Source organism: Ruditapes philippinarum, unplaced genomic scaffold (genome assembly GCF_026571515.1).
Source record: "Ruditapes philippinarum isolate M1 unplaced genomic scaffold, ASM2657151v2 ctg2479_1_1_1_1, whole genome shotgun sequence".
Lineage (NCBI taxonomy): Eukaryota > Metazoa > Mollusca > Bivalvia > Venerida > Veneridae > Ruditapes > Ruditapes philippinarum.
The window spans coordinates 105,487-131,496 of NW_026860587.1; the positions used below are offsets into that span (position 1 = coordinate 105,487).

Consider the following 26,010-nt stretch of genomic DNA (forward strand, 5'->3'; position numbering starts at 1 on the left):
GCATTCCTGTCAAGGTCGTCTGGTATACCGGTCAAGGTTGTCTAGTTTACCTGTCAAGGTCATCTGGTATACCTGTCAAGATGGACTGGTATACCTGTCAAGATGGACTGGTATAAGGGTCAAGGTTGTCTGGTATATCGGTCAAGGTCATCTGGTTATACCTTTCAAGGTCGTCTGGTATTAGGGTTTAAGTGGTTGAGAATATTTAAATTGTCACCAGTATAGAGCCAGGCCAGCCTGCAATCCTGGTGGTATGACCAGGCTGTATACTGTTAGGGCTGACTAAACCTAACCTAGCCTCTTCATATAACTGCGGTAATAAATGCTGTACATGTAAATGGACAGTTTCAAAAGAGAAAGCTAAAATAGCCTATATAAGAAGTGCAATATGTTTATATGGGGTAAAGTAACTGAGAGGATTTTAATTAATGTTAAAATGACTGTCATTTAAAAAATTTGATACATAAGTACAATGGATATTTTTGCAAAATTAGAGAAAATAGTATCTAGAGGAAATATAAAAGCTCATTGACACAGTAATAATATAATATATAGCAGGAAGTTAAAAAGTACTATGTTTATATACTTGTTGCCATGGAAACGGTATAAATTATATAATGTCTAGAGTTATACGAGTTATTGTCTTTGAGGGGAAACAGGAAGGATTCCTATGGTTATAGTTTAAGAAAGACAAAAAAGATGTTTTTGTGTTGTGTAGGATTTATGTAAAAGCTATTGTGATCTGTTAAGTTCTGAACATTCTGTCTGGAATTTCAAAGGAGTTATTTCTGGAAAGACAAATATGTGGTCGTTTCTTACTGGTTTAGTGGTGAGACAAAAAAAAAATATTTTTTATATCAATCTTGTGTTGTATACATATTAGTTATATGGTTACCTTTGGGAAATGTAAGATAAAAACCAATTTTGGTTTCTAAAATATATTGAGTTGAACTTTAGTAGTTTTTGAAGTTATTTTTCATTTGTTCTCTATTCAGTTAATGTTTATATTATTAGTTATAAAGAGTTTTGATGGGTTATATGGCCTTGTATTAAAATTTGTGACACAAGACACAGACTACTGGTGTATATTGCAAACAACTGTTTATATATGACTATAATTATAACCTGTCAAGAATTTATTTAATGGATATATAAAGATGCATAGACTCTTTTATTAGAGTAAAAAAATATTTGCAATATGACTATCATAAATACAATGATAATAAACTATCGCATAGTTTGACCTTGATATAGAATAATCATGCCCAGCTGTGCATTTATCTCTGCCTTATTTATCAAATATCTCTGCCTTATTTATCAAATATCTCTGCCTTATTTATCAAATATCTCTGCCTTATTTATCAAATATCTTTGTCTTATTTATGATAGATCTCTGTCTTATTTATGAAAGATTTCTGTCTTATTTACCATAGATCTGTGTCTTATATATGAAAGATTTCTGTCTTATTTATGATAGATCTCTGCCTTATTTGATAGATCTCAGCCTTACTTATGAAAGATTTCTGCCTTACTAGTATGAAATATTTCTGCCTTTCTGCCTTATTTATGAAAAATCTCTGCCTTAAATATGATGATAATGGGTTGAATACCTTACAGCAAATCCTGTTTTTGTTGGAGATACTGTAAGTCAACATGTCTATACTACTTTGCCTTGGCAGACCTAAGTTTAGCAAATTTACTAGATAATGTTTCCCCTAGCCTAGACTGTGTTCCATTTTTGCATAATCTATTATGCTATAATGTTTTCTAAAATATCCCAGTCTTAGTGTCTGTACACCAGACTTATTTTTTGCTGAATCAGCAGATACTTTTGAAAATTCTTGTCTTTATTTCTTCAGTCAGCATTTTATATACTTATACAACATATTTGACTGCAATTTTAGGCTTAGATTTTTGTATTTTTCTGTATTTTCTGTCTTTCTGACCTTTATACTTATGTCTCTGACTGTCTATTTTATTTTCCTCTATTCTTTTATTCACCCTAAAAAATTTTCTACCACTATTGACCTTTTCGAAAACCTAGCTAAACACCGTTTTCCGGTACATTACGGATTTAGCTCTGGGGAATTACATCAAATGAAGTACATAACACAGTTGCATGATATTTCTATTTTTCTTTCATTATTTTACCGTTTAAGGTGAAAAAAATGATGTGTTTGAAAATTATCAATATTCCTTTAATATCTATTGCAATTTTTTCAAAAAATAAATTGGTGATAATGAAAATAAATAAAATTAAAACAGTCGTAGTGGCATCTTCCACAATAAATAAAGATATTTCCAGCGTAATCTTGTGTATTTACTTTATATTTTGTATGGAATTATTCATACAATGATATTTAATTGTTTTCTTACAAAGAAATAACTGTTTTATTTCACATTAATTCAAAAAAGGCCAAACACATAGAGTGCTTTATTACACTCCATTACGCGAATTCCCCACAGCTATGTACAGAAAGTACCGGAAAACGGCATTTAGCTAGGTTTTCGAATTCGTGAATACCATACCATTCAAACACCTTTAGCTCAAATGAAATCACAAAATCATGATTTTTTTTACAAGAACACATTAGGCATTATATTATACAGTGACCATAAATTTGCATGCATCTTTTTGAACAGTATGACTATGAAAATTTACAATTCCATAATAAGCATACTTTTTGACTTACTGTTTGAATAAATATTTTGCATTTTAAGTTGTTTATTCATTTCAGCTATTAACTTATTTTTTGTATGACTTTAATGACATTTTGTTTTTCTCGTCTGCTTTCAGGGAGTGTGGAGAGGAGATAGTAGAACGTGTGAGCAGGGACAAGTTATCTATCCTGGACCAGTCATAACCAGACCAATCAATATGAATGAGGTTGATAACCAGTCTCAGAATGATTTGAATAAGCCAATCAGAACTGCCGATACAACTGCTCTACCAACCAGCACTCCTGTTACAATTCCAAATGAAAATATTTCACCTCAACATAATGAAGAAGGCAAACTTTCAAACAATAAGTCAGGATCCGACAATCAGCCAACCAAATTTAGTTTTACTAATAGTCAACCAATCAGATTGTCTATTTCATCATCGTCTGACAGTTCTGACAGTTCTAAAACGACAACATGGGGTCAGGTTAAAGGTGGTTCACCGAAAAAGGCAAAGAAGGATGGGAATAAATCTCCTGACAGTTCTCCAACTAAAAACAAAAACTCTAAGGCAATGACATCATGGAAAAATATATCACCGTCAAAATCAAGTTCAAGTTCAGATTTAGACAATAGTAGTCATAGCAACCATAGTACGGATTATGGGCCAAGGATGTTTAGATTTAGCACTAGCAAGACAATACATGATTCGACCTCTAGTTCAGAAATGGAGCCAGGTGAACGTGTGAAACGTGATGATGAATATGCAAATTTAGAACATAAAGTGACGAATAAGGAGCCGGAAACCAAATGTAACTGTTCACCAAAAGCCGGTTCCCCTTGTAAAAAATCAGGATCATGCAACTGTTCAAACAATTGTACTTCCCATTTACCCGATAACCAAAATGCACTTGTAAACAGTAATACGTCATTAAACGATAACGGGTCACCTAAAAAAGAGAAAGGAGTAAATGGTTCGGATGACATGTGCGATAACGAATATTTTTATGAAGATGATTTCTCTGTTCAGTTCGATACAAATTTACGCGAAACTTCTGTCACGCCCATTGATTCTGATCCGAGTACAACAATTTTAGATTTTCCAAATATGGTGTCGGGCAGTTACTTACATTTTAACAATGGCGGATCATCTAACGTTAGTTTTAACAATTCAAAAGCATCGTCAAATGTAAGTTTAAATAACATGCGCGTTTCAAATATTATAAACAATCAGGAAGATAGGGTACAGTATGATTCTGAGTTTTCCGGAAATTCCGGTTCGCGAAATTCTACAATGGAAATGTCGTCCAGTGATCGTGATATGATGGGGTCTAGTGATATAATTGATTTAAGTGATGGACCTTTATTTACACCAACACCCACACATTTATTAACTGACAGTTTAGATAAAAATGCTCGTGATGTAGTGGATGGAGAAATGAGTGGAAGTAACGGTTCAGGGGAGACAAATCTAAATGTTGATTGTAACCCACGTAAAGAGGAATACTTTTTATCCTTTGATGGTTCACAGTCACGCGTTTCTGGTTCTGAGACTGATATTTCTTTATCAATGAATTCCCATGAATCTTACCAAGGTCATTGGGTACAAAGTGTTCAAAGTGAGGCTAGTGTAACATCACATGACTCAGCACAAATTTATACGAGTCAAGGTCACGATGCTAGTAATGAGTTCTCTAGTTCCGAAGGACAAGAAGAGAGTACGGACAGTTTCCACATGTGTTTTAATAAATTATCTCCCCGTCATAAAGGTAACCAGTATTCTGGGCGCGAAAATTTGTCTGGACGTGTGCTTAAAAAATTGGTTCCTCTAAAAGAAACGATTATTGAAACTGGTGATTCTAGTGAAGATGAGAATACAAGGACAAGTACAACGTTAACAGCGGGAAGTAAAGACGTATCATCTGTAAGCCCACAAACATCGCCAAAGAAGAAAATGAAATTATTAGGCGAACAGATAAATCAACTAAAAGGAAGGAAATCTGGACAGTTATATTTAGTTGGGATCGGAAAACCGGAAGAAATTTTAAGGAAAGCTGGTGTTCACAGTCATACGTTACCGAAGGTGAAGAAATTGTTGTCATGGAAGCAGTTAAAGAATTTTAAGAAAGGGGACTATAATAAATGTGCAAGTTTACCTGAATTAAATACCTCAATGACCTGGCAAAATATTTCCGCTTTAAAAAGTAGGAAATTGTCAGAAATAAGCCAGAGCTTCCACGGTAAACGGCACTCCGCGTCACTGCTGGAGTTTTACCAAAGAATGAAAAGTCAATCTAATCCAGTTTCCCCCGAAACTATGAACAATTTAGAGCATATTCTATGGCCTAATTTTATTGGACAAAAAGCCAAAGCAGAAATGAGCGATTCATCAGGATCGTCTCAAGAGTGCGGACAATGTCAGTGTGGACGGCATAATATTGTTGAAGGTTTACCTGATAGTGGGGTCAAAGGTTACTCAAATAAGCGAATTTATGATTGGTTAAAAATGGACTTTTCTGGGTCACGACCAAATTCACTGGCCTGTCAGACTGGGCATGTACATGATTTTTCTTCTAAAGAGACTATTATATCCCCACAGACTGTCACTCTATGGTGTGGTACAAAGACAGTTGCGTCACAATTTCCCCCTGTCACCAAGGACTGTTCAATTCAAACCTTTCAAAATCAGCAAACAATGAAGGAAACTGGGATTCTGTCAGGAATTTCTAAAAAAGACCAAGCTTTACAAACATCTGATTTTGAAGAAGAAGAAATTTTATCTATCCTCTCAGACAATTTTGAAGAGTTTGGTTTTCTTAAATCGAATGAAGGTATTGCAAAAGAACTGCTTAGTTGCCCTGATATAGCATTTGTTGATAAAGATTCTAGTCCCAAAATTCATAGGTCAAAAAGTGCAGACGGGTACCGCAGTAAAACTGACAAGACGCCATTCTGTACAAATAAATCTTACCAACAGAGAACCGGTCATTTTGGAAGATCAAAGTCAACTGGACGCTTGGGTGGAAAATCTGAGTCACCTGTGCGTAGAATGGGTTTAAGTAAGCATTATTCACAACAATCTCTGCCAGACATCGCGTTCTTGTCCTCATCAATTACGATTGAAAAAGATGAAAGTAAAGACTCACTGTTTGATGCAATGAAACTGGATTTACCAGTCCCAGTAACAATTGTTCCAAAGACAGAACTAGAACAGTTTAATATCTATAAGCAGACGGCGTCACCGTGTCAACATAAGTCACAATGCTGTCCAAATAAGAGTAAAACTAAAGGGACTGAAAATGAAATTGGGTCAAGTAGTAGTGGAATTTCAACAAGCTCCGCCTCTTCTGGCATTGATCCAGGTTATTGTGATTGCAGGTCAAGGTCAGCAGAAAGTCCTCAGAATGACCTTGAAAGGTTGATTTTCTATCCACCTCATACAGAGGAGAAAATAAAGTCTTCAAAGAATTGTTGTGGTTCTAAAAAGAGGGCAAAGTCCTTGCCTAGTAGACTGTCAGAGTGTGCTAACCCAGCAAATCCAAAAATAGAAAAATATGCTAATGAGGCACGACCTCAAGTTGTTGCAAAAGGTCAAGGTCAGTGTAGGATAAGTGAAAAATGGATAAGTGCTGGAAAGAAGCCAGAAATTGAAGGAAGTGAAAACTTGTATGCTGTTGAGGAAGAACAAACACCAGTTGCTTCCCCTGATCAACCGTGTTGTAATAGAGACATGTGTTGTGAAAATAATGACCAGAAAAGTGCTACGAGTTCAGACAGTGGAGCGAAATGTAATTACTTCTGTGGCGATCAAGATTTTACAGAAAGTGACTTTTATAGGGCCGTGGAATCGGACAAAATTATTGTTGTTGGGAATGAGTACTATCAGGGTTTAGCACTAGGAATGGATTCTAATTCATCGAGTGGTAGCTCTGTACCGAATATTGACAGGAAGCCATTAAAATCATGTCTTAGAAAGAGGAATCGTGGTCTAAGGTCAAGGTCAATGTCAGCTACTGATACTATGACCTTGAACTTTGACGACCTTGAGGAGAAGGTGAAGAATCACAGGCACTCGTATGGTTGCGACGAGGTTTATATCGTGTCTGATGAGCATGGACAGTTGATGATGTACCAGGCTGATGATAGTGCCGAACCTGTCATGTTCTACTTAGGTATGTACACATAGTGCCGAACCTCATAGTGCCGAACCTGTCATGTTCTACTTAGGTATGTACACATATGATAGTGCCGAACCTGTCATGTTCTACTTAGGTATGTACACATAGTGCCGAACCTGTCATGTTCTACTTAGGTATGTACACATATGATAGTGCCGAACCTGTCATGTTCTACTTAGGTATGTACACAAATAAGAGTGCCGAACCTGTCATGTTCTACTTAGGTATGTACACATAATTTTATGATAGTGCCAAACCTGTCATGTTCTACTTAGGTATGTACACATATGAATGTGCTAAACCTGTCATGTTCTACTTAGGTATGTACACATATGATAGTGCCGAACCTGTCATGTTCTACTTAGGTATGTACACATATGAATGTGCTAAACCTGTCATGTTCTACTTAGGTATGTACACATATAAGAGTGCCGAACCTGTCATGTTCTACTTAGGTATGTAAACATATGATAGTGTTGAACCTGTCATGTTCTACTTAGGTATGTACACATAGTGCCAAACCTATCATGTTCTACTTAGGTATGTACACATATGATTGTGCCGAACCTGTCATGTTCTACTTAGTTATGTACGCATATCAGTGTCAGTTTTAGTAATAGAAAGGGGGAGGTAACGAGTTAACTAAATGGCTACTGTGACTGCCATTCTACCCTTGAAGCAAGGGTTAGAGCCTGAATTACATAACCAAGTTTGCTAACTTTATAAATTTGGGTGTATGTTAAATTAGCTACAAATAAAAAATAATTGAGCTCAATAAGATGTTAATAAAGTTATTCAGATTATGTATTTATTAATGTTGTAATTAGACAAAATTGACTTGCTCTTTTATGTATTAATTAGTTTTTCTGAAAGGAATCAGTCTAATAACCAACTTTATCACATGCCAGTAATGACTCTATGTTTCCCTGTTATGTTATGCTATTTCAGAAAGGTCCTAATAATATTAAGATTTTGACCTTGAAAAAGTGTAATGCAAACCCAAAAAAAGCTTTTAAACTTGTTGCGACATTAATGTCTGTTCCTCTCATATTAGTTTCTGTATATATTTAATATTATGATCTGTATAAATTTAGGAAAAAAGGTTATATCAATCCTATTTAAGGTGTCAAAGATTTTAAATATTCTTATATGAAAGTAATTTAGTATACTTTTGTCATGTGATAGAGTATTAAATTCCACTGTGTTGTCATTATTTGAGAAAATATCAATATGGTAGCTTAAATATATGATCATTAGGTTCCATTACCTTAGAACGAGAACAAGCCTAACTGACACAGTTAATGATACAGGTCATATTTCACTGATATAGGTCATATTTCACTGATATAGGTTATATTTCACTGATACAGGTCATATTTCACTGATATAGGTCATATTTTACTGATATAGGTTATATTTCACTGATACAGGTCATATTTCACTGATATAGGTCATATTTCACTGATACAGGTCATATTTCACTGATATAGGTCATATTTCACTTGTATTACACTCATTGGATTATTTTTCAATGGCATAAATTTAAGGATCAGTAATGCCTTAATTAAAAGTGATATATACAGTAAATGATATAGAATATATTTTGTTTAGATCAGTGTAAGATCGGATTATATTTCACCGAGTGAGCACTAAAAGGTATATGTCACGAGAGATGCCGCCACAAGTGAAATATGATTTTTTGGTGTTCACGAGGTGAAATATATTTTGATCTTACACTAATCTTAATAAAAAAATTTTGTATTATATGCAAAGAAATGTTTAAAAAGACAGTAATGAGTTTAACCTAATAATAAATGAAAAGAGCGCCAAATAAAAATACATCATGACGTCATTCTTGATGTCAAGTCATTAAGTTGGTTTCCAGTACTATGCACGCTTGTATCTCACTGAAACAACATAATAGACTTAAATTCAAAATTGTGATAAATATCAAATTGATATTTTCACTGTTTCAAACAGTGAAATATCAGTTCTATATTTCACAGATATTTCTATAAACCCCTGAAAAAACATGTAATAAATAGAGGATATTGAATGAGTATAAGTTCAATACTGAATTTATTGAATGAGTTGAATAAAGTTATATTGTGCAAGCCTCTGGCGAGCATAATATTATTATGTCTCCCCCACCTCGGGGGGAGACATATTGTTTTTGCCCTGTCCGTCCGTCCGAGCCAACATTTGATTATTATGAGCTTCATTCCGTAGTTAAATAAAGAACATAAACTCATAAAATTTAAAATTAAGAGTTTTTTTTTGTTTTTATGAGCTTATTTTGCTTATGGACGTTGGTCCAGGTGGTGTTTATGAGCTCATTTGCCTCATAAACATCAAATTTTGGTACGTCCGTCCGTCAGTCCGTCCGTCTGTCAGTCAGTCCGTCCGTCCATTCTTCGTTTCCGGACGATAACTAGAGTTCCTTTTGACCTACAGCCCTCAAACTTCATAGGATGATTGGTCTTATAGAGCTGATGATCCCTATTGTTTTTGGGGTCAGTAGGTCAAAGGTCAAGGTCACACTGACCGTTCGTCAATTTCTCGTTTCCGGATGATAACTAGAGTTCCTTTAGACCTACAGACCTCAAACTTCATAGGATGATTGGTCTTATTGAGCAGATGATCCCTATTGTTTTTTGGGGTCAGTAGTTCAAAGGTCAAGGTCACAGTGACCGTTGGTCAATTTCTCGTTTCCGGATGATAACTAGAGTTCCTTTTGACCTACAACCCTCAAACTTCATAGGATGATTGGTCTTATAGAGCTGATGATCCCTATTGTTTTTGGGGTCAGTAGTTCAAAGGTCAAGGTCACAGTGACCGTTGGTCAATTTCTCGTTTCCGGATGATAACTAGAGTTCCTTTTGACCTACAGCCCTCAAACTTCATAGGATGATTGGTCTTATAGAGCAGTTGATCCCTATTGTTTTTGGGGTCAGTAGTTCAAAGGTCAAGGTCACAGTGACCGTTGGTCAATTTTCTCGTTTCCGGATGATAACTAGAGTTCCTTTTGACCTACAGCCCTCAAACTTCATAGGATGATAGGTCTTATAGAGCTGATGATCCCTATTGTTTTTGGGGTCAGTAGGTCAAAGGTCAAGGTCACACTGACCGTTGGTCAATTTCTCGTTTCCGGATGATAACTAGAGTTCCTTTAGACCTACAGACCTCAAACTTCATAGGATGATTGGTCTTATTGAGCAGATGATCCCTATTGTTTTTGGGGTCAGTAGTTCAAAGGTCAAGGTCACAGTGACCGTTGGTCAATTTCTCGTTTCCGGATGATAACTAGAGTTCCTTTTGACCTACAGCCCTCAAACTTCATAGGATGATTGGTCTTATAGAGCAGATGATCCCTATTGTTTTTGGGGTCAGTAGGTCAAAGGTCAAGGTCACAGTGCAGTGGGGGAGACATGCGCTTTTTTACAAAAGCATCCTCTAGTTTTATTCAACGAGTTCAATGAACTCAGTATTGAACTTACACAAATATAAAATTCTATTTATCACATATCCAAAATAAAGAGTGTTTAAAGCGAAAAAGAATCATTTTTCAATGACGCGCCTATAGTGTAGCGCTAACATTTAGCGCGTCTTTACACCATGTTTGTATATAACGCAAGTGATGTCACGTCAAAATATGTGCATGTCCATGCAATACCGGTTTTACAGAGTCCCAAAATCTGCAGGGGTATGTGATAAATAGGCTATATTGCACTGGTAAAGTCTTCAGCATGAATTAAAGGATTGAAAATTCTGAATATAATGATACAGACAGTTAATTGATTATACTTCATCCAATATAACAAGCTCTCTAGGTCCAAGAATATTTGCAGGGATTTTGTTCGGCTTATTTTATAGCCGTTATTGTGTCATATTCCCAACTGAAAATAGTATATTATTTTCCCAATTGAAAGTTACAAAATAAATATATTGAATAAAAATTCTAAAATCTTTGCAAATAAGGGCTTCTTCACTGTAATAGTGCTTAAATCTTTGAAGATGCCATCATAGACAGTGATTGTTTGCATCCATTTAATCACTGCAAAATTTCAGTCATGCAATTTTTCCCAATTTTAAACAAAACACCGCTGAAACTACTAATTCCATAGGCATGGGTTGTGTTTCCAAAATCCTGGAAAAAATCCCTGAAATTTGGTACTGGTCAGTCCAAGAAAAAGACTCTGAAGTTATTAAATTTACATGTATACAGTATGCTTCAATATTGAGTTGTTTAGATATCCTGGAAACAAAAAATCATTTCTTCAAATTTCTATCCAGCTTTTGTATCAGATATAAACAGAGGGAAAAATGAATTGCCACTTGAGAGAAAAATCTGTTTGAGCCGCGTCATGACAAAACCAACATAATGGGTTTGCGACCAGCATGGATCCAGACCAGCCTGCACATCTGTGCAGTCTGATCAGGATCCATGCTGTTCGCTTACCAACTCTATTACATGTAAAGAAACTGATAGCAAACAGCATGGATCCTGATCAGACTGCACGGATGCGCAGGCTGGTCTGGATCCATGCTTGTCGCAAACCCATTATGTTGGTTTTGTCATGACGCGGCTCATTTTTCATTAAAATGCTTGTCGAGAGAGTTTCGATTTCAAGTTCAGGTGAACATTGACTGAGTGTTAGGAATAGTTCTAACAGGCAAGTTTCCAAAATAACATAGTTTGGCAGTGGTACACAATTACCACGGATAGAACAAGGGTAATTACCTCCCTTGACAATAAAAAACCCAACTGGAAAATCAATTTATCCAGGTGTGGTTGTCTCCCTTGACAATTTGAACTTTATTGCTTACCTGATTTTTTCACCAGATTATTGGAAAAATAGAAACTGTATGTTCCCCCCCATGGAAGTAAATATCTAATTGTTGGATATCTGTCAAGATAGATGTGTATTGTATATACTTTAGCAGGTGATATTAACATTGATAAAAGAGAAAGTTCTTCCCATCTTCTGTTAAGATATATTGGATTTTACTTTTAATTCGTTTTGAATATGAGCATAAAAAAAGTTAAGAGAGAAAATCTTAGGAGCCAAATTATAGCATTAAATAGTCTGTATTTTAAGCAAGAATCTATCTTGATTTTCTAGTGCATGCACAGGATGGTTTTAAGGTCTTTTAAATATAATGCATTTACATGAGACAAGCCTTTAAAGGGACTAGACTGAAGTTTTTTTTTGACATGGCGGGACTGAAAATATTTTTTCAAGATTTGTAATCCATTTGAGTTAGTCTGTACCAATAACCTGCATGCAAATTTTCAGAACATTATCTCACCCAGTTTTCCATTTAACTCAATTTTATTGTGCAAAAAGATATAAAAATGAAAAGCATTGCAAAAATCGACCTAAGAATTCATTTTTTTCAATTAGATTTTAAGTATATCTCCTTCTCAGAGTTTTCCATTTTAAGTGCTTCACTTGATAATATGTCATAATTTAAATTTTATATTTTTAGGCTTTTTAACCCGAGTGGAGTACCTTTAAATTCAAAAGTTTACCATTACTCATTAAATGTGGGTATTAATCATAATTAATTCCAAGATAAAATAACAGAGGACTGAAGTGACTTTATTTGGTTAATGTGTACATCTCTCATTATGAGGGTGTTTGGTTTGAATCCCTAGAGGGCCATGACCATTTTGTGTCATAAATCAACTGTACTGATTGGTCCCAGCAAACATAATCAGGAAGGATTCAGATCATTTTGTCTCAGTGGTTCAGATCTTATAATGTTCTATATTTTACATAGAAACTAAACACTCATTGCTCAGTACTGGATGGTTCCAGGATCGGATAAGAAAGTGTGTCAACAAGCTTATTAAAGCTTAATATTAAAGCTTCTTACACAATCAAAACTAAAATAATTTCTGTATAAACCAAATGTCATATGTAATTTTTTCCGGAAAATTATATAAAACTTGCGTTTTATATTCATTCAAGGAAAAGACGGGGAATGTCACATGACCGAGGGTCATCGGAATCACATGGAGAACTTCGGCAGTTTGGCCAACTTCAATATACAGGCTTCAGACAGTATTCATGCCAGTGACAGCTCCACGGACCGCGAGGGCAATAGTAAACGGAAGAGCGTCAGCTTCGCCTCCGAAGTTTCCTTTCAGTCGATAAGTCCCGCAATATCGCCAAAACGACAGGCAAATGCTGCAGATAGCAAATCAGCGGAGACATCTGCTGAGAAAACTGGCGAAGCAGATGGTGAAGCAGACGGACAGGAAGTGATTACAGAAGGAGCAGGGGATGATGGGAAGAAAGAGGATGTAAAAGAAGAAGTTGTGGATACAGGTATAAAACAAATAGAAATGATTTTTTTCAGGTCAAAACAATTCATTGATTCAACTTTTTTATACTGTTGATAATATATTGGTATATTTCCTTATGAGCAAATGTCATGCATGCACAAAATCATAGCTGAACATTTAAAAACTTGCATAAAGATGCAGCGTAATATTTTGTTACTGAATTTATCATTCTGTTTACATAAATTTCTCATTATGTGTTACATAAATCAGACATTCCATGTTACAATTCTTTAAAGAATTTACCATAAGGATATATAAAATCAAAGCACAGAAGGCGCTGAATTTGTTTGGGTCTCAGAATGTCAGAAAGGTGAAAGTTGTGAGATTATAAAATAATTTGTTTTTGTATAGTGCCACCAATGCTTTCTAGCGTTTTAATTGTAGTAGATTGGCTATAAGACTAATTGCAACACTGATATTCAATCCAATGTTTATTTGACTTAAACAATTTGAAAAAAAATGAGATGCCTTAACTTGGATTTGAACTCCAGACCTCTCGCTTCCTGAGCGCGCAAACCCCTCGGCAACGGTGAATTTATATGTTAACGTCCTGACGAAAACCATATTATTCTAAATTAGGGTTTGTAACTTGTTTAATAATCATGGCGCTTACTATACGCATGTACAGTCGAAACTGTACTAACGGCCACCTCTTATCGGCGGTCACCTGACCTTAACGGCCATTTTGTGACGCTCCCGACGAAAACCACTCTATTTTATACATCTGTTCAACGGTCACCTGCTGTCCGCGGTCAACGGTCACCTAAAATGCTTCCCGAATCTTAAAGTCGGTCATCTTAAGCGGTCAGCCAGGTGAAACGGCCAGACAATCTTCTGCGGTCAGCCAGGTGAAACGGCCAGGCAATCTTCTGTCATTTATTTTTAAAGATGACACGTGTCACGGATTAACAAAAGCTACTTGTCAAGTGCTAGATATTAACACAAACCACAACATTTCAAGAAGTTTGCATAATTGCTCATCCGTGTCGTAATTACAAACGTTTGGAACGTCTCAGCGCACTTGCAATTCGTTCTTTTGAGTTACTGTACGCTAGTTTTTTATTTTTCAATTTACCGATTTTAAGAAAAAAAAGAAAGAAGAAAAAAATGCATTGTCGATGGCAGAAAGAAATTTCAGTTTATCCCGATTCAGATAAATTTTGTGCGTACATGGTACTTACCAAAGAAATGAAAATGAATTACATCGCGGATTGTCTAAATTCCTCAGTAATAAATTAATAAAAACACTTGCTCCATGTGTGAAAATAAAATTGCATGAATATAATGAGGTCACTGTTAAATCACACCCATTAAGTTTACACACTAGATGACCTCTAAGAGGTAACTAGCGGTCTCTTCAAAGGAATCTTTGATGTTTACAAACCTGTAGCCCTGCTGTTTCAATCCGAAACATCAAAGGAAGTGCCGACACTTAGATGACGTGTACACAATATTCTATTGATCAAAAGTTAGAAAAAGAAACTGTCATACTTTTTTTGTGAAAAAAATATTACGCATTTTAAATTATTGTGCAAGAAGATATTTTTATGGGATAAATAGTTTCAATTATTGACATAATAAATCGTGAGTGCATTTGTTTATCTGTGTTACATTCATGTAAAGCTTTATATGTTGGAAGGATTGTGTACATGTTAAACCATTAAAAGCATACGTTTGTAAATGGTTAAAAACTGATGATGATGATGATGATGAATCAGACTGGTTTATTTATACTTAAATCAGATTTATTTTACAAAGAAATGAATAATTTATTTGGATAAAAACTGGATCCTCCATTCAGCAGCCACCTGTCTTAAGCAGCCAAAATGACTGCATCCCTTGGCTGGCTGCTTAAGACAGTTTCGACTGTATATCTATAAAGAATTAAACAATATTAGAAATCTTCGACCATTCCGGAATTATTTTGCTTGCAAATTAATGCGCCTGTCATGTGACCATATTTACACAGTGATCTCCCCTGAATTTTTCGGCCTTTGGGTTACATATAAAGGGAAGTAACCGCTTCAAAAAAGCGGACTACTTTCGGCATTTGCAATTAACAGCATTAGAGTCTGAAATTTCGCTACCATTATTTGTTTGGTCTGATGACCCAAACAAATAAAAACATAATTTTACAATGTATTAATTCATGATTAAAAAAAAATTAAATTTCATAAAACTACTTCATTAGATATAGCTTTATACCCTTTGATAATATTTGTTAAGAATTTCACTCTAAACATTTCAAGTGTTGAAAACATATCCCAGATTCTCAATTCCTGTACAACTGTAGAGTTTATGAACTTTCTGTGTAGGTATTTTCTTTTCATTTAATATAATGAATACAGACTATCTTGATACAAACAATTACAGTCTTGGTCAATTTGTGTTTTTTTTCTTGAAGGGAAACAACTCTTGGAAATTCTTATTGTAATGATCACAGAGTTGTTCCCCTTATTGTTAAGAGACACACTTGAATGAATTTGACCTTGATAGTATCTTTAATAACCTTTGTTTATTTATACAAATATACATGTTTTTGACTATTTCTATATTTAGAAAATAAAGTACTTCCTTTCACTTGTTTAAACCCTGTATTAGGTTATTAATTATGGAATAATTTTAACACCTCATGGTTTACAATTATGGTAATTATAATAATATATGTCGATCGATTACAGTGTTAAAGAAAACAAGGAAATTTAAGTTTCATTGGATTTTAAACTAGAACATTTTGATCATGTTTTATGGATAAAGTTCGTAACATGGGATAGGTCAGGTTTTGATAAGTGTTGTGCTTTCACTTTGTATGATTTAAAACAATAGGCAAGAGGCAATGTGATGTTTTAATTCTTCTTAAAGAGGCATGCCTTCAAATGAGTAAAATGAATTAAAAAAAAACTTGACACTGAGATAAATATATTTATATTTGTTTTTAAGAAAATGTGTAAATATACATAATCAAGGTGAAAGTTTAAATATATCATTCTGGTACAGAATGGAACAGAAATTACTTTTTTATCAACAAAGTTCTTCAAGATTACCAATAGAGTTTAAAAAATATAAAAAAGGAGAAAAAAAGAGAGATTATTTTGACTATTTAGTGTAAATATAATAATTTTTGAGGCTATAGTGCATGTTATAGTTAATTTTTGAGGCTAAGCAACATAATTTGTTCCCTTGACAACATTTTATCTTGTTAAAGAAGTTTTTTTAGTTTTCATTAAACAAATTTTTTTGTTAAACAAATCTGTGGGCATGCTACTGTACTGTTAATCTTTTCGTTGTAATTTGTAAATAAGGAAGTAAATTTAACAGAAAATGAAAGTATAGAGATACAGGAAGAAATAATATTTAAATGAAACAGAAAATAAACTGTAGAGCTGTTTACATGCATAACTATTGACATGCGTAATTAGTAAGTAATTATGCCTCTTAAACGAATGAAATTTTCCTTCTTAAGAAATCGCAAACATGAGTTTAATAATGGTAAAATAATGTTAGGTACTTGTCACCTGTAGAAAGTTGGGATAAATATGAAATAATAATGTGAAATAAAACTATCAAAATGTATTAATTTTGACTTCCATACAAAAAACTAGATCACTCTAACTATACTATAATGCGAATATGCAAACAGAAGCAAAAAGATGGTTAATGTTACAAATAACAAATGAGTAAATTTTTGCAAACTATAAGAAGACACCAAAAAATAAAAAGCTTTTAAGTAATAAAAAAATATAGCATTTCTGGGTTTAAATGGGCCTTTAAAACAGGTTGCATCCATCCTTATACAGTACTCCCTACAGATACCACGCCCCCTGTGTTATTACAAGTATCAGAACATATGTTAATTTGCATTCATAGCCCTGCCTTAACTAACATCACAGATTGACCTTGATGTGTGCAACATTTCAGATAATTTGCTCACTTGGATACTTATTTTAATTCTAAATAATAGCCTTAATCTTTATAAACAGAGAAGCTTTTAACTGAAATCATGCAAAGAATAAATCAAATATATGATTTTCATTTTATTTCTGAGTATATTTCTTAATTTGCTTATCTTTCTGCTGTAAGTGCCCAAGCTGATCTATGTAAGAAAATTCAAAATTTATGTTTAAGATTTTTGGACCTAAGTGGAGCTCCTTTAATAGAGAATGAGGGGAGCGGTGGCCTAGTGGTTAAGGTGTCTGCCTCTCAACCCAGGGAACATGGGTTCGAAATGTAATCAGGTTCACGACCATGTTTTTTCATGACACCAGCACTGGTTGGTTCCAGGAAGTGGACTCGAAAGTGATTAATATATGTTGGTAGAACTTGTTTCGCAATCAAGTTTAAATAAATATGTTTAAACCAATAGAGAATGTAATTATATTTTTTTGTATTTTTAGACAAGAAACCAACAGAAAGCACGGACAATGCTGATGGTACCAAACCTGATGTAACCAGTGAGGATGCACCTCCCACCTTGTTGTCAAATATAGAGACCCCTGGTAGTAGTTCCAGTTCTGACTCGCCACCGAATGAGTTCCATATCGCCATGGATACCAATGATAATCTCTGGTTTGAAGACGTCATGATGGAGAAAATAGGTATATTACGCCATTTTGATAATAAGAACGGTAGACAAGTGCGTATTATCACGCACATATTCAAGTGCGTATTTATGCCCAAATATTCAAGTGCGTATTATTGCCCACATATTCAAGTGCGTATTATCGCCCACATATTCAATTGCGTATTATTGCTCACATATTCAAGTGCGTATTATTGCCCACGATTCAAGTGCTTATTATCCCCCACATATTCAAGTGTGTATTATCCCCCACATATTCAAGTGCGTATTGACGCCCACATATTCACGCCCACAAATTCAAGTGCGTATTGATTCCCAAATATTCTAGTGCGTATTATCGCCCACGATTCAAGTGCATATTTTCGCTCACATATTCAAGTGCGTATTATCCCCCACATATTCTTCTAATTTGCCAAGTTTATGGTTATCACAGCCTAGTGTGCACTTCTTCTCTTCTTATGTCTCAAAATATCTATAATTTCTGTTTTTGTCATGGCACCAGATTGTAAAGTGGTCAGTGAAAATTGAATCAATTACTTTGCATTGTGTTAACTCCCTATTAAATTATATAAGGAGTTTGCCCGTTATTACACTAAGGTGACGAACAAGATGATTTTGTTTTCATGCCTGTAAATTTATAGTTATAAACAATTTGAACAGGTTGTATGGCAGTATATATCATTATAAAAGGTTGTTTGCATTATATAGCAGCTTGTATAATTGTTCATGGATAGTGGCTCAAGTATATGGCAAACTACCATTTATATATGGCCATATAATCTGTCGAGAATTTTAGATAACAAATTTGTAATACATGTGCATGTACAGCAAACTTAGTTTATAAAAGAAAAAAAAAAGGAATAACTTCTTAAATCAATAGCCCAATATAAGAACATCACAGTAAACTTAACCTCTCCTGAGCAACACCTCTCTGGCAACCACCACTATCTTAAGTCTCCCAATCATGAGTTTTTAGTCTCCCAATCATGAATTTTTTGTCTCCCAATCATGAATGTTTAGTCTCCCAATCTTCCAATCATGAATTTTAAGTCTCCCAATCATGAATGTTTAGTCTTCCAATCATGAATGTTTAGTCTTCCAATCATGAATGTTAAGTCTCCCAATCATGAATGTTTAGTCTTCCAATCATGAATGTTAAGTCTCCCAATCATGAATGTTTAGTCTTCCAATCATGAGTATTAATTTTAGGCTCCCAATCATGAATTTTTAGGCTTCCAATCATGAATTTCTAGTCTCCCATTCCTGAGTTTTAGTCTCCCAATCATGAATTTTTAGTCTCCCAATCATAAGTATCTAGTCTCTCAATCATGAATTTTTTGTCTCCCAATCATGAGTTTTTAGTCTCCCAATCTTCCAATCATGAATTTTAAGTCTCCCAATCATGAATGTTTAGTCTTCCAATCATGAATGTTTAGTCTTCCAATCATGAATGTTAAGTCTCCCAATCATGAATGTTTAGTCTTCCAATCATGAATGTTAAGTCTCCCAATCATGAATGTTTAGTCTTCCAATCATGAGTATTAATTTTAGGCTCCCAATCATGAATTTTTAGGCTTCCAATCATGAATTTCTAGTCTCCCATTCCTAAGTTTTAGTCTCCCAATCATGAATTTTTAGTCTCCCAATCATAAGTATCTAGTCTCCCAATCATGAATTTTTTAGTCTCCAAATCATGAGTTTTTAGTCTCCCAATCATGAGTTTTTTGTCTCTCAATCATGAATTTTTTGTCTCCCAATCATGAGTTTTTAGTCTCCCAATCATGAGTATTTAGTCTTCCAATCATGAATGTTAAGTCTCCCAATCATGAATGTTTAGTCTTCCAATCATGAGTATTAATTTTAGGCACCCAATCATGAATTTCTAGTCTCCCATTCCTGAGTTTTTGTCTCCCAATCATGAATTTTTAGTCTCCCAATCATAAGTATCTAGTCTCCCAATCATGAATTTTTTAGTCTCCAAATCATGAGTTTTTAGTCTCCCAATCATGAATTTTTAGTCTCCCAATCATGAATTTTTAGTCTCCCATTCATGAGTTTTAGTCTCCCAATCATGAATTTTTAGTCTCCCAATCATAAGTATCTAGTCTCCCAATCATGAATTTTTTAGTCTCCAAATCATGAGTTTTTAGTCTCCCAATCATGAATTTTTAGTCTCCCAATCATGAATTTTTTAGTCTCCCATTCATGAGTTTTAGTCTCCCAATCATGAATTTTTAATCTCTCAATCATAAGTATCTAGTCCCCCAATCACAAGTTTCTAGTCGCCCAATCATTATTTTATTTATTCAGTTAATATCTCATGGTGATATAATTGTTTAATTTATTCTTCAGAATTGTTGATGTCCGTTTCCAAAGCAGCTGATGTTCTCTTTGCTCATTTCGAGAAATCTAGAGACACTTTCGACAAGGTACGTATTACAGTTCATTCTAATAAAATTCACACAAAATTTCACATGTATAAATGGTAAAGGTCTTGTTAATTACAGTGTCACCCCTACTGAAAGGGCCAACCATTTCTGACTTATGAGACACCTTTTGCTTGCATACCATGTACCTCCCAATTCCTGCCAATATGCCAGGCGCAGGCATAATTATAGAAATTGGTAATCATTAATTTTAAATACCTTGTGGCTTACAAAATGGCCATTTTGGAACGAGTCACACAAGAAACACTCCTCCTTAAATTATCGCTCCCCGTGGGGCTCGAACCTTTGACCTTCCGATCCGAAGGCGGACGCCTTAACCACTAGGCCAACTGTACCAGTATAATTAAAACTGAGTTGTAAAGGTCCTTCAGTGAAGGAGCTCAAATGAGAATGAGGAGTGGTCAGTGAAGGCAATATAATTTCCCAATGCTCTCTACATTTCACATGCGCAATTAAAGGAACTCCACTGACGTCCAATAGCCTAGAATAATAAAACTAGAAATTCTTTCTGAAATCAACTGGTACACTTAAATTTGAAACCAAGCAATAGGTGATATATAAATATACACAGTATTAAATTGATAATCGATTTTTATGTGATTTTTGGACGATTTGAGTGAAAAGCGTTTAAACGGTTTTCATTTATTGTGCCAAATTTCATAATAAAATTGATTATTTCATGGAAAAGGAGTGAGCGAATGATCTGAAATTTTTTACATGAGTTATTGTTCTAGACATACATTGAGTTATACAAAAATCTTGAAAAAATATTTTCGATCCCTTCACATCAAAAAACCTCAGTGGATTTCTTTTAAAACTGAGCTTAAAATGTACTTCAGAGAACTTTACATTCGGTGCTGTTGACATTAATATTTGATGATATTTTCTTACAGTTGCGACTTGGAAATACGACAGAGACACCAGAACTGGGTGAAATCGTGTTGACGCGTCTGTGTACCGCACTGAGCGCAGTTCTGGGAGACGGACTAAAGCACCATCTAGCAGGATTCCAGATGTTTGGAAGCGTACAGATCACTGTGTGGAAGGTGGTTGAGGCATCGGTTGAAATTGGTGAGTGAATTGAATGATTCTTCCGAGTAACTGTACCCAAAATGGCCGCCATACTCAAGAAATGTCTGTGCAGTCTGACCTCAATTGATCAGTTGGCTATGCAGTTATAGCCTTTATATAAATGGAAAACATATGAGCTGTGCAATGGCAAAACCAGCATAGTGTGTTTGCGACCAGCAAGGATTCAGGCCCGCAGTCTGATCAGGATACATGCTGTTCGCTATCAATTTCAGGTTTGTAAGCGAACAGCATGAATCCTTATTAGACTGTGTGGATGCGCAGGCTGGTCTGGATCCATGCTGGTCGCAAACTATGCTGGTTTTGTCATGGCGCTGCTCATATGTTATCGGTGTAGAATGATCAGGTTTTGTTTACAAATTGTTGGTGTCGTCTGACCTAAATTATACAGTTTGCTAACCTAAATGGCGGCCATTCATCATCAGTATAGGGAAAACAACATTACATACAAAGCATATATGTGCAGTTTTACCATCATTTATACAGTTGACTAGCCAAAATGGCAAACATATTTATGTCATCATACAGCCAGGTCCCCTACATGCAAAAACATCTGGGCAGTCTTACCAAACTTGTACTATTAGTTGCTTAGAATTATATTGGAAGTTTACCAATATTCATTCATAAAGAGGGCTTTCGTAAGTGGATGTTTGGGAGTCATTTACTCCTTGATTTTAGCTTGTGACTTCCAAAATCTAATACTATTCCTTCTTTACCTATATAATCTGACTTCCAAATTTTGAAACTTAATAGAAGCCCTGTGACATAAAACAATCACAATTTAGGTGTATGTATTTTGACTTATATCTGATTGTTAAATTTTGTATATATTTGCCTTTGCCACCATTTGAATCTATAGGGTCAGGCTAAATAGACTCGGTTGTTGTGCATAACGGGCATTTTAGATATTATAAAATCCATTAAACAATTGTTTCACATTAAAAGTATCTTTTGTCGTTTATAAAGATATTGGTATGGTTAGTGTTTAATTGTATCTCTGTTCTGATCTGTTCTGTAATATGTACTAGTAAGAGATCAAATATATAAAATTGCTGTAACTGACTACATGTTTGAGCTGTCTGGTTAGCTGGTTAGCTCAATATGTAGAGCATTGAACTGTGAATCGGGCGACCTTGGTTTGATTCCTGGATGGTGCAGGTGTTATGATTGATGATGAAATCTTTTGTACCGTCTTTCACACTGTACCTCTGCTCTGGCATGTACAGAAGTATCAGTTCCTTGCGGAAACGAAGGCAACTATTACTGGTAAACTGCTTGACTGCCCTGCCCAGGAACAATGTGGAGGCTAAACTGTGCTCTGTTAAATTCAATGTGGCTTACTATCGTGATCTGGAGTGAAAACTACTACCACCACCACCTCATGTTAAATATCATTCTATATTTGCATTTCAGTTCCACAGACGCGTTTATTGTGTGACCTTGTACAGAAAGTGAAGCAAACAACATACTTAACTACCCACCAACAGAAATTTGATGCTTTCATCTTTGGACTTCTCAAGTATGTTTTTGAATTATTTTCCCCACTTGTTTAACACTTCTTCTTCCTACAATTCAATAAACCATCCCCAGTTCATTGTGTATGTTAAGTCATATTGAATCTGTAGATTCATGATAAGTTTTGTAAAATAACAAAACTTTGTCTAATGTTTCAAATTGTCTAATGTTTCAAATCAAAGCATTAATTTTGGTCTAATATTAAAGTTGATAACTTTAAGATAATTTCATAAGAATAAAATTTTCATATTAGTACTGAAAGAAGCAAGTGGTGCAGTCTATGTGTAGAAAAATGTCTGTTTGACCACTGTTTATGTATTCTTTTTCAGTTTGAGAGTACTAGATTTCTGGATGGGATATCTAAGCCAGAAAGAGGAACAGCTGTCCAAATTTTACAACAGTGGTGCCATACTCGTTCATTCAAACACTGCTCTTAAAAAGCAGTACGATGACCTAGTCACTTCAATACAAAAATTGGCTGTACTACCGTTTCACATGGACATGGAATTTATTAAAGAAAAAGCACTGACTGATTCTAAATTCAAAGCACAAGAGATGACTGGTTCGTCTGATGCCATAGCAACAAATGTAACCAATCAGAGCATTTCTTCCGAGTCTTCAGCCAATCAGAGCTCGTCAAAGGAAGTCACCAGCATGCTTGAAATCACAGCTTCAAAGGCACTGAGTTGGCTAGCAAATGCTGCTCTCCCTAAGAAGAAAACCTCGTCTGATTCCGACCTTTCAGAATCTAGGTCAAGGTCGGAGACAATTGATTCAGCCAATCCAATGCTTGATTCAAATAGCACCTCCAGCCAAGTGTCTGGATCTTTTAGTTTCAATGAAGATGCCGAACAGGAAGTTGAAAAACCATACAAGCAGATTTTGGAAAACTTGCGTGAAAATCAGCAACTGATTTATAAAGACGCTAGATTAAGTTGTGTGGACTGTGACCCAATTATTTCACCTTCAGATAGTCTGCGATCTAGTCAGAACAGTCAGACTGGATTTGTTTCACTGTTTTCAACAATGGCTGCAAGACTTGGTGAAAATACAGCCAACCAGTCCCTGACACAGTCTATGACGAGTTCTGCGTCCAGTCTGGTTACACGTTTGACTGGTTATCAGTTTGGCTCAGCCAGGACGTACAAAAAAGGGGTGACAGAGTACAGATTTGCAGACGACTCTGAAAAAGACAATAAAACTGTTGAAAAAGAACAGAATGCAGAAGAAATTGTTAAAGAAACTCCTGAAGTAGGTGAACAAAAGACTGAAGTCAAGTTAAGAGAAAAGAATACTGAAAGTTCAAATGAGAACAGAAATTCCAAACGTGTGTCATTTGACATAGTGAACTTGTTTGATAAGCTTTTACTGCCGTCTGCAAAACCAGAAAAGAAAGATGCAAAACCTGTGAGCAGAATTCCTCGACCGACCAATAGATGGAGCTGGAGTTTTGGAATTTCAAAAACCAGTCCGGTACCGGTTTCAAAATTAACCAAAGCTTCAACTGATTCGGATATTAAAGTACAGCCGAGAAAAAGTGTATCGAAGCATGAACCAGTCACTAACAAAAATGAACATTTCCCAAAAAGAAATGCTAAACAAACTGAAAAGAGTGTTAAAAGTACAAAACCAGTCAAAAACTCTGCGAGCAAAGTTTCCGGCCCACCAAAACCACCGAGACTGGTACAGTCTGCACCGTCACCTGTGAAGAAATCGTCAAGTACCAGTCTGGATAAAAATGGGCATAACAGTTCAAAGAAAAACACTGCCACATTGTAATAGTGGAGGAAAGCATTGTGAATTGTGCAATATTTTAATTATTTATTGTATTATTTGGTGATATTTTATATGTTATATTGTGATTCTCATTGCTTGGAAATTGTATGTTTTCTAGCTTGGAAATATTTACATTTGGGATTTGGAATAAGGCACAGATTTTGATCATTAGAAAAAGGAATGACATTTTTAAGCATTTCATTAAGTTACATTTTCTTTGTGGGAAATGAGGAAATAAATTTGAATTGTCTATTTTACTTGTATCTAAACTTTGAACTTTTGTAAATATTTTCAGCTTTTACAAACGTAAGTTTATAAGTGGGCTTAGTTAACAGTTAAAAGTGTTTAGGAAGAGGTTTTTTTGGGTTTTTTTGAAAATCTAAATTTTTATATCTAGGAAACAATTCAAGAACTTTGTGTTTATATTCATCTATCAAAGAAATGGTGTTTGTTGTTTTTGGGGTTGTCTTTATTTACCAGAAGCATTTTATTTATTTATTAATTTATATATTATTATTTTATTAAATGATTTTTCTATTTTTATGATATCTTAGATCGAATAATGTTCAATCGATAAAAATGTTAATTATAATCAAAGATAAAGAATTTCTATTTAAAGTTAAATATAATAGCTACGTTATATTGATTTCTTCCTATTTACTTTGCATATAAATTAACTGAGCCCTGGAAAAAAGTGTTTTTTTTCATCATTAAAAAAGGATTATTAAATCTTGTCTTCAATAGTTAAAAAGCCTTTTTATAACTCAATATTAGCTACCCCTTAACTTTCTTTCCATAAATTCCACCTAATCAATGTCAATATGTATGATTAAAGTTTGTGTCACTTTGGTCATGTTTACATCATTTGGGTCAATTCAGATGACTTGGGTCATTTAAAGATCGTTTGGGTCATTTCTAGATTATTTGGGTCATTCATAGATCATTTGGGTCATTTCTAGATCATTTGGGTCATTTTAGTGTATAACTGTTTTGAAAAAAATATTCATTTGCTTTAAATAGTCGTTAAATACTGTAATGTCTAGGTATATGAATAAAATGGGGCACATCTTTGAATGATTAATGTAATTGGCACATGTTCATACATTTGGTTTTGTTTGTTTGTTTATTTGATTTCATTTACATTTTACATGAATTTGATTGTTTACATGTTTCTATTATAACTGTGCAATTGATGTGGTGCTGTAATTTGTATATATAAGATTTACCTGAAAGTAAGTTATCCAAAATCTCAGTCAATACTATATAGAATAAAGAGTTGGTAAACATGTAAAACATTGATCATTCTCGTTTTGTTCAGATATTAATTATAATATTTCTATAATATTTTTTCCCCCGTATCTAAGTCACAATTTATATGCATTTTTTTTAATGTTTTAAAAAGTGTAATCTTTC

General features: G+C 34.6%; 1 protein-coding gene across 2 annotated transcripts in view; it reads left to right on the forward strand.

Annotated features, from left to right (window-relative positions):
- The window catches only part of LOC132712696 (uncharacterized), a 53,248-nt gene extending 28,302 nt beyond the window's left edge, over positions 1 to 24,946 (forward strand). The window contains exons 1-8 of one of the 2 annotated variants that reach the window (XM_060695112.1): positions 580 to 829; positions 2,798 to 6,833; positions 12,815 to 13,174; positions 17,586 to 17,786; positions 20,123 to 20,199; positions 21,111 to 21,288; positions 22,720 to 22,825; positions 23,151 to 24,946. In XM_060695112.1, coding sequence (XP_060551095.1) covers positions 803 to 829; positions 2,798 to 6,833; positions 12,815 to 13,174; positions 17,586 to 17,786; positions 20,123 to 20,199; positions 21,111 to 21,288; positions 22,720 to 22,825; positions 23,151 to 24,600 — 6,435 coding nt within the window. In that variant the 5' untranslated portion in view covers positions 580 to 802 and the 3' untranslated portion in view covers positions 24,601 to 24,946. Of the gene's footprint in view, positions 1 to 579; positions 830 to 2,797; positions 6,834 to 12,814; positions 13,175 to 17,585; positions 17,787 to 20,122; positions 20,200 to 21,110; positions 21,289 to 22,719; positions 22,826 to 23,150 lie in introns of those variants that run through there. The other variant, XM_060695111.1, reaches the window with a different exon arrangement.
- The last annotated feature ends 1,064 nt before the right edge of the window (positions 24,947 to 26,010 follow it).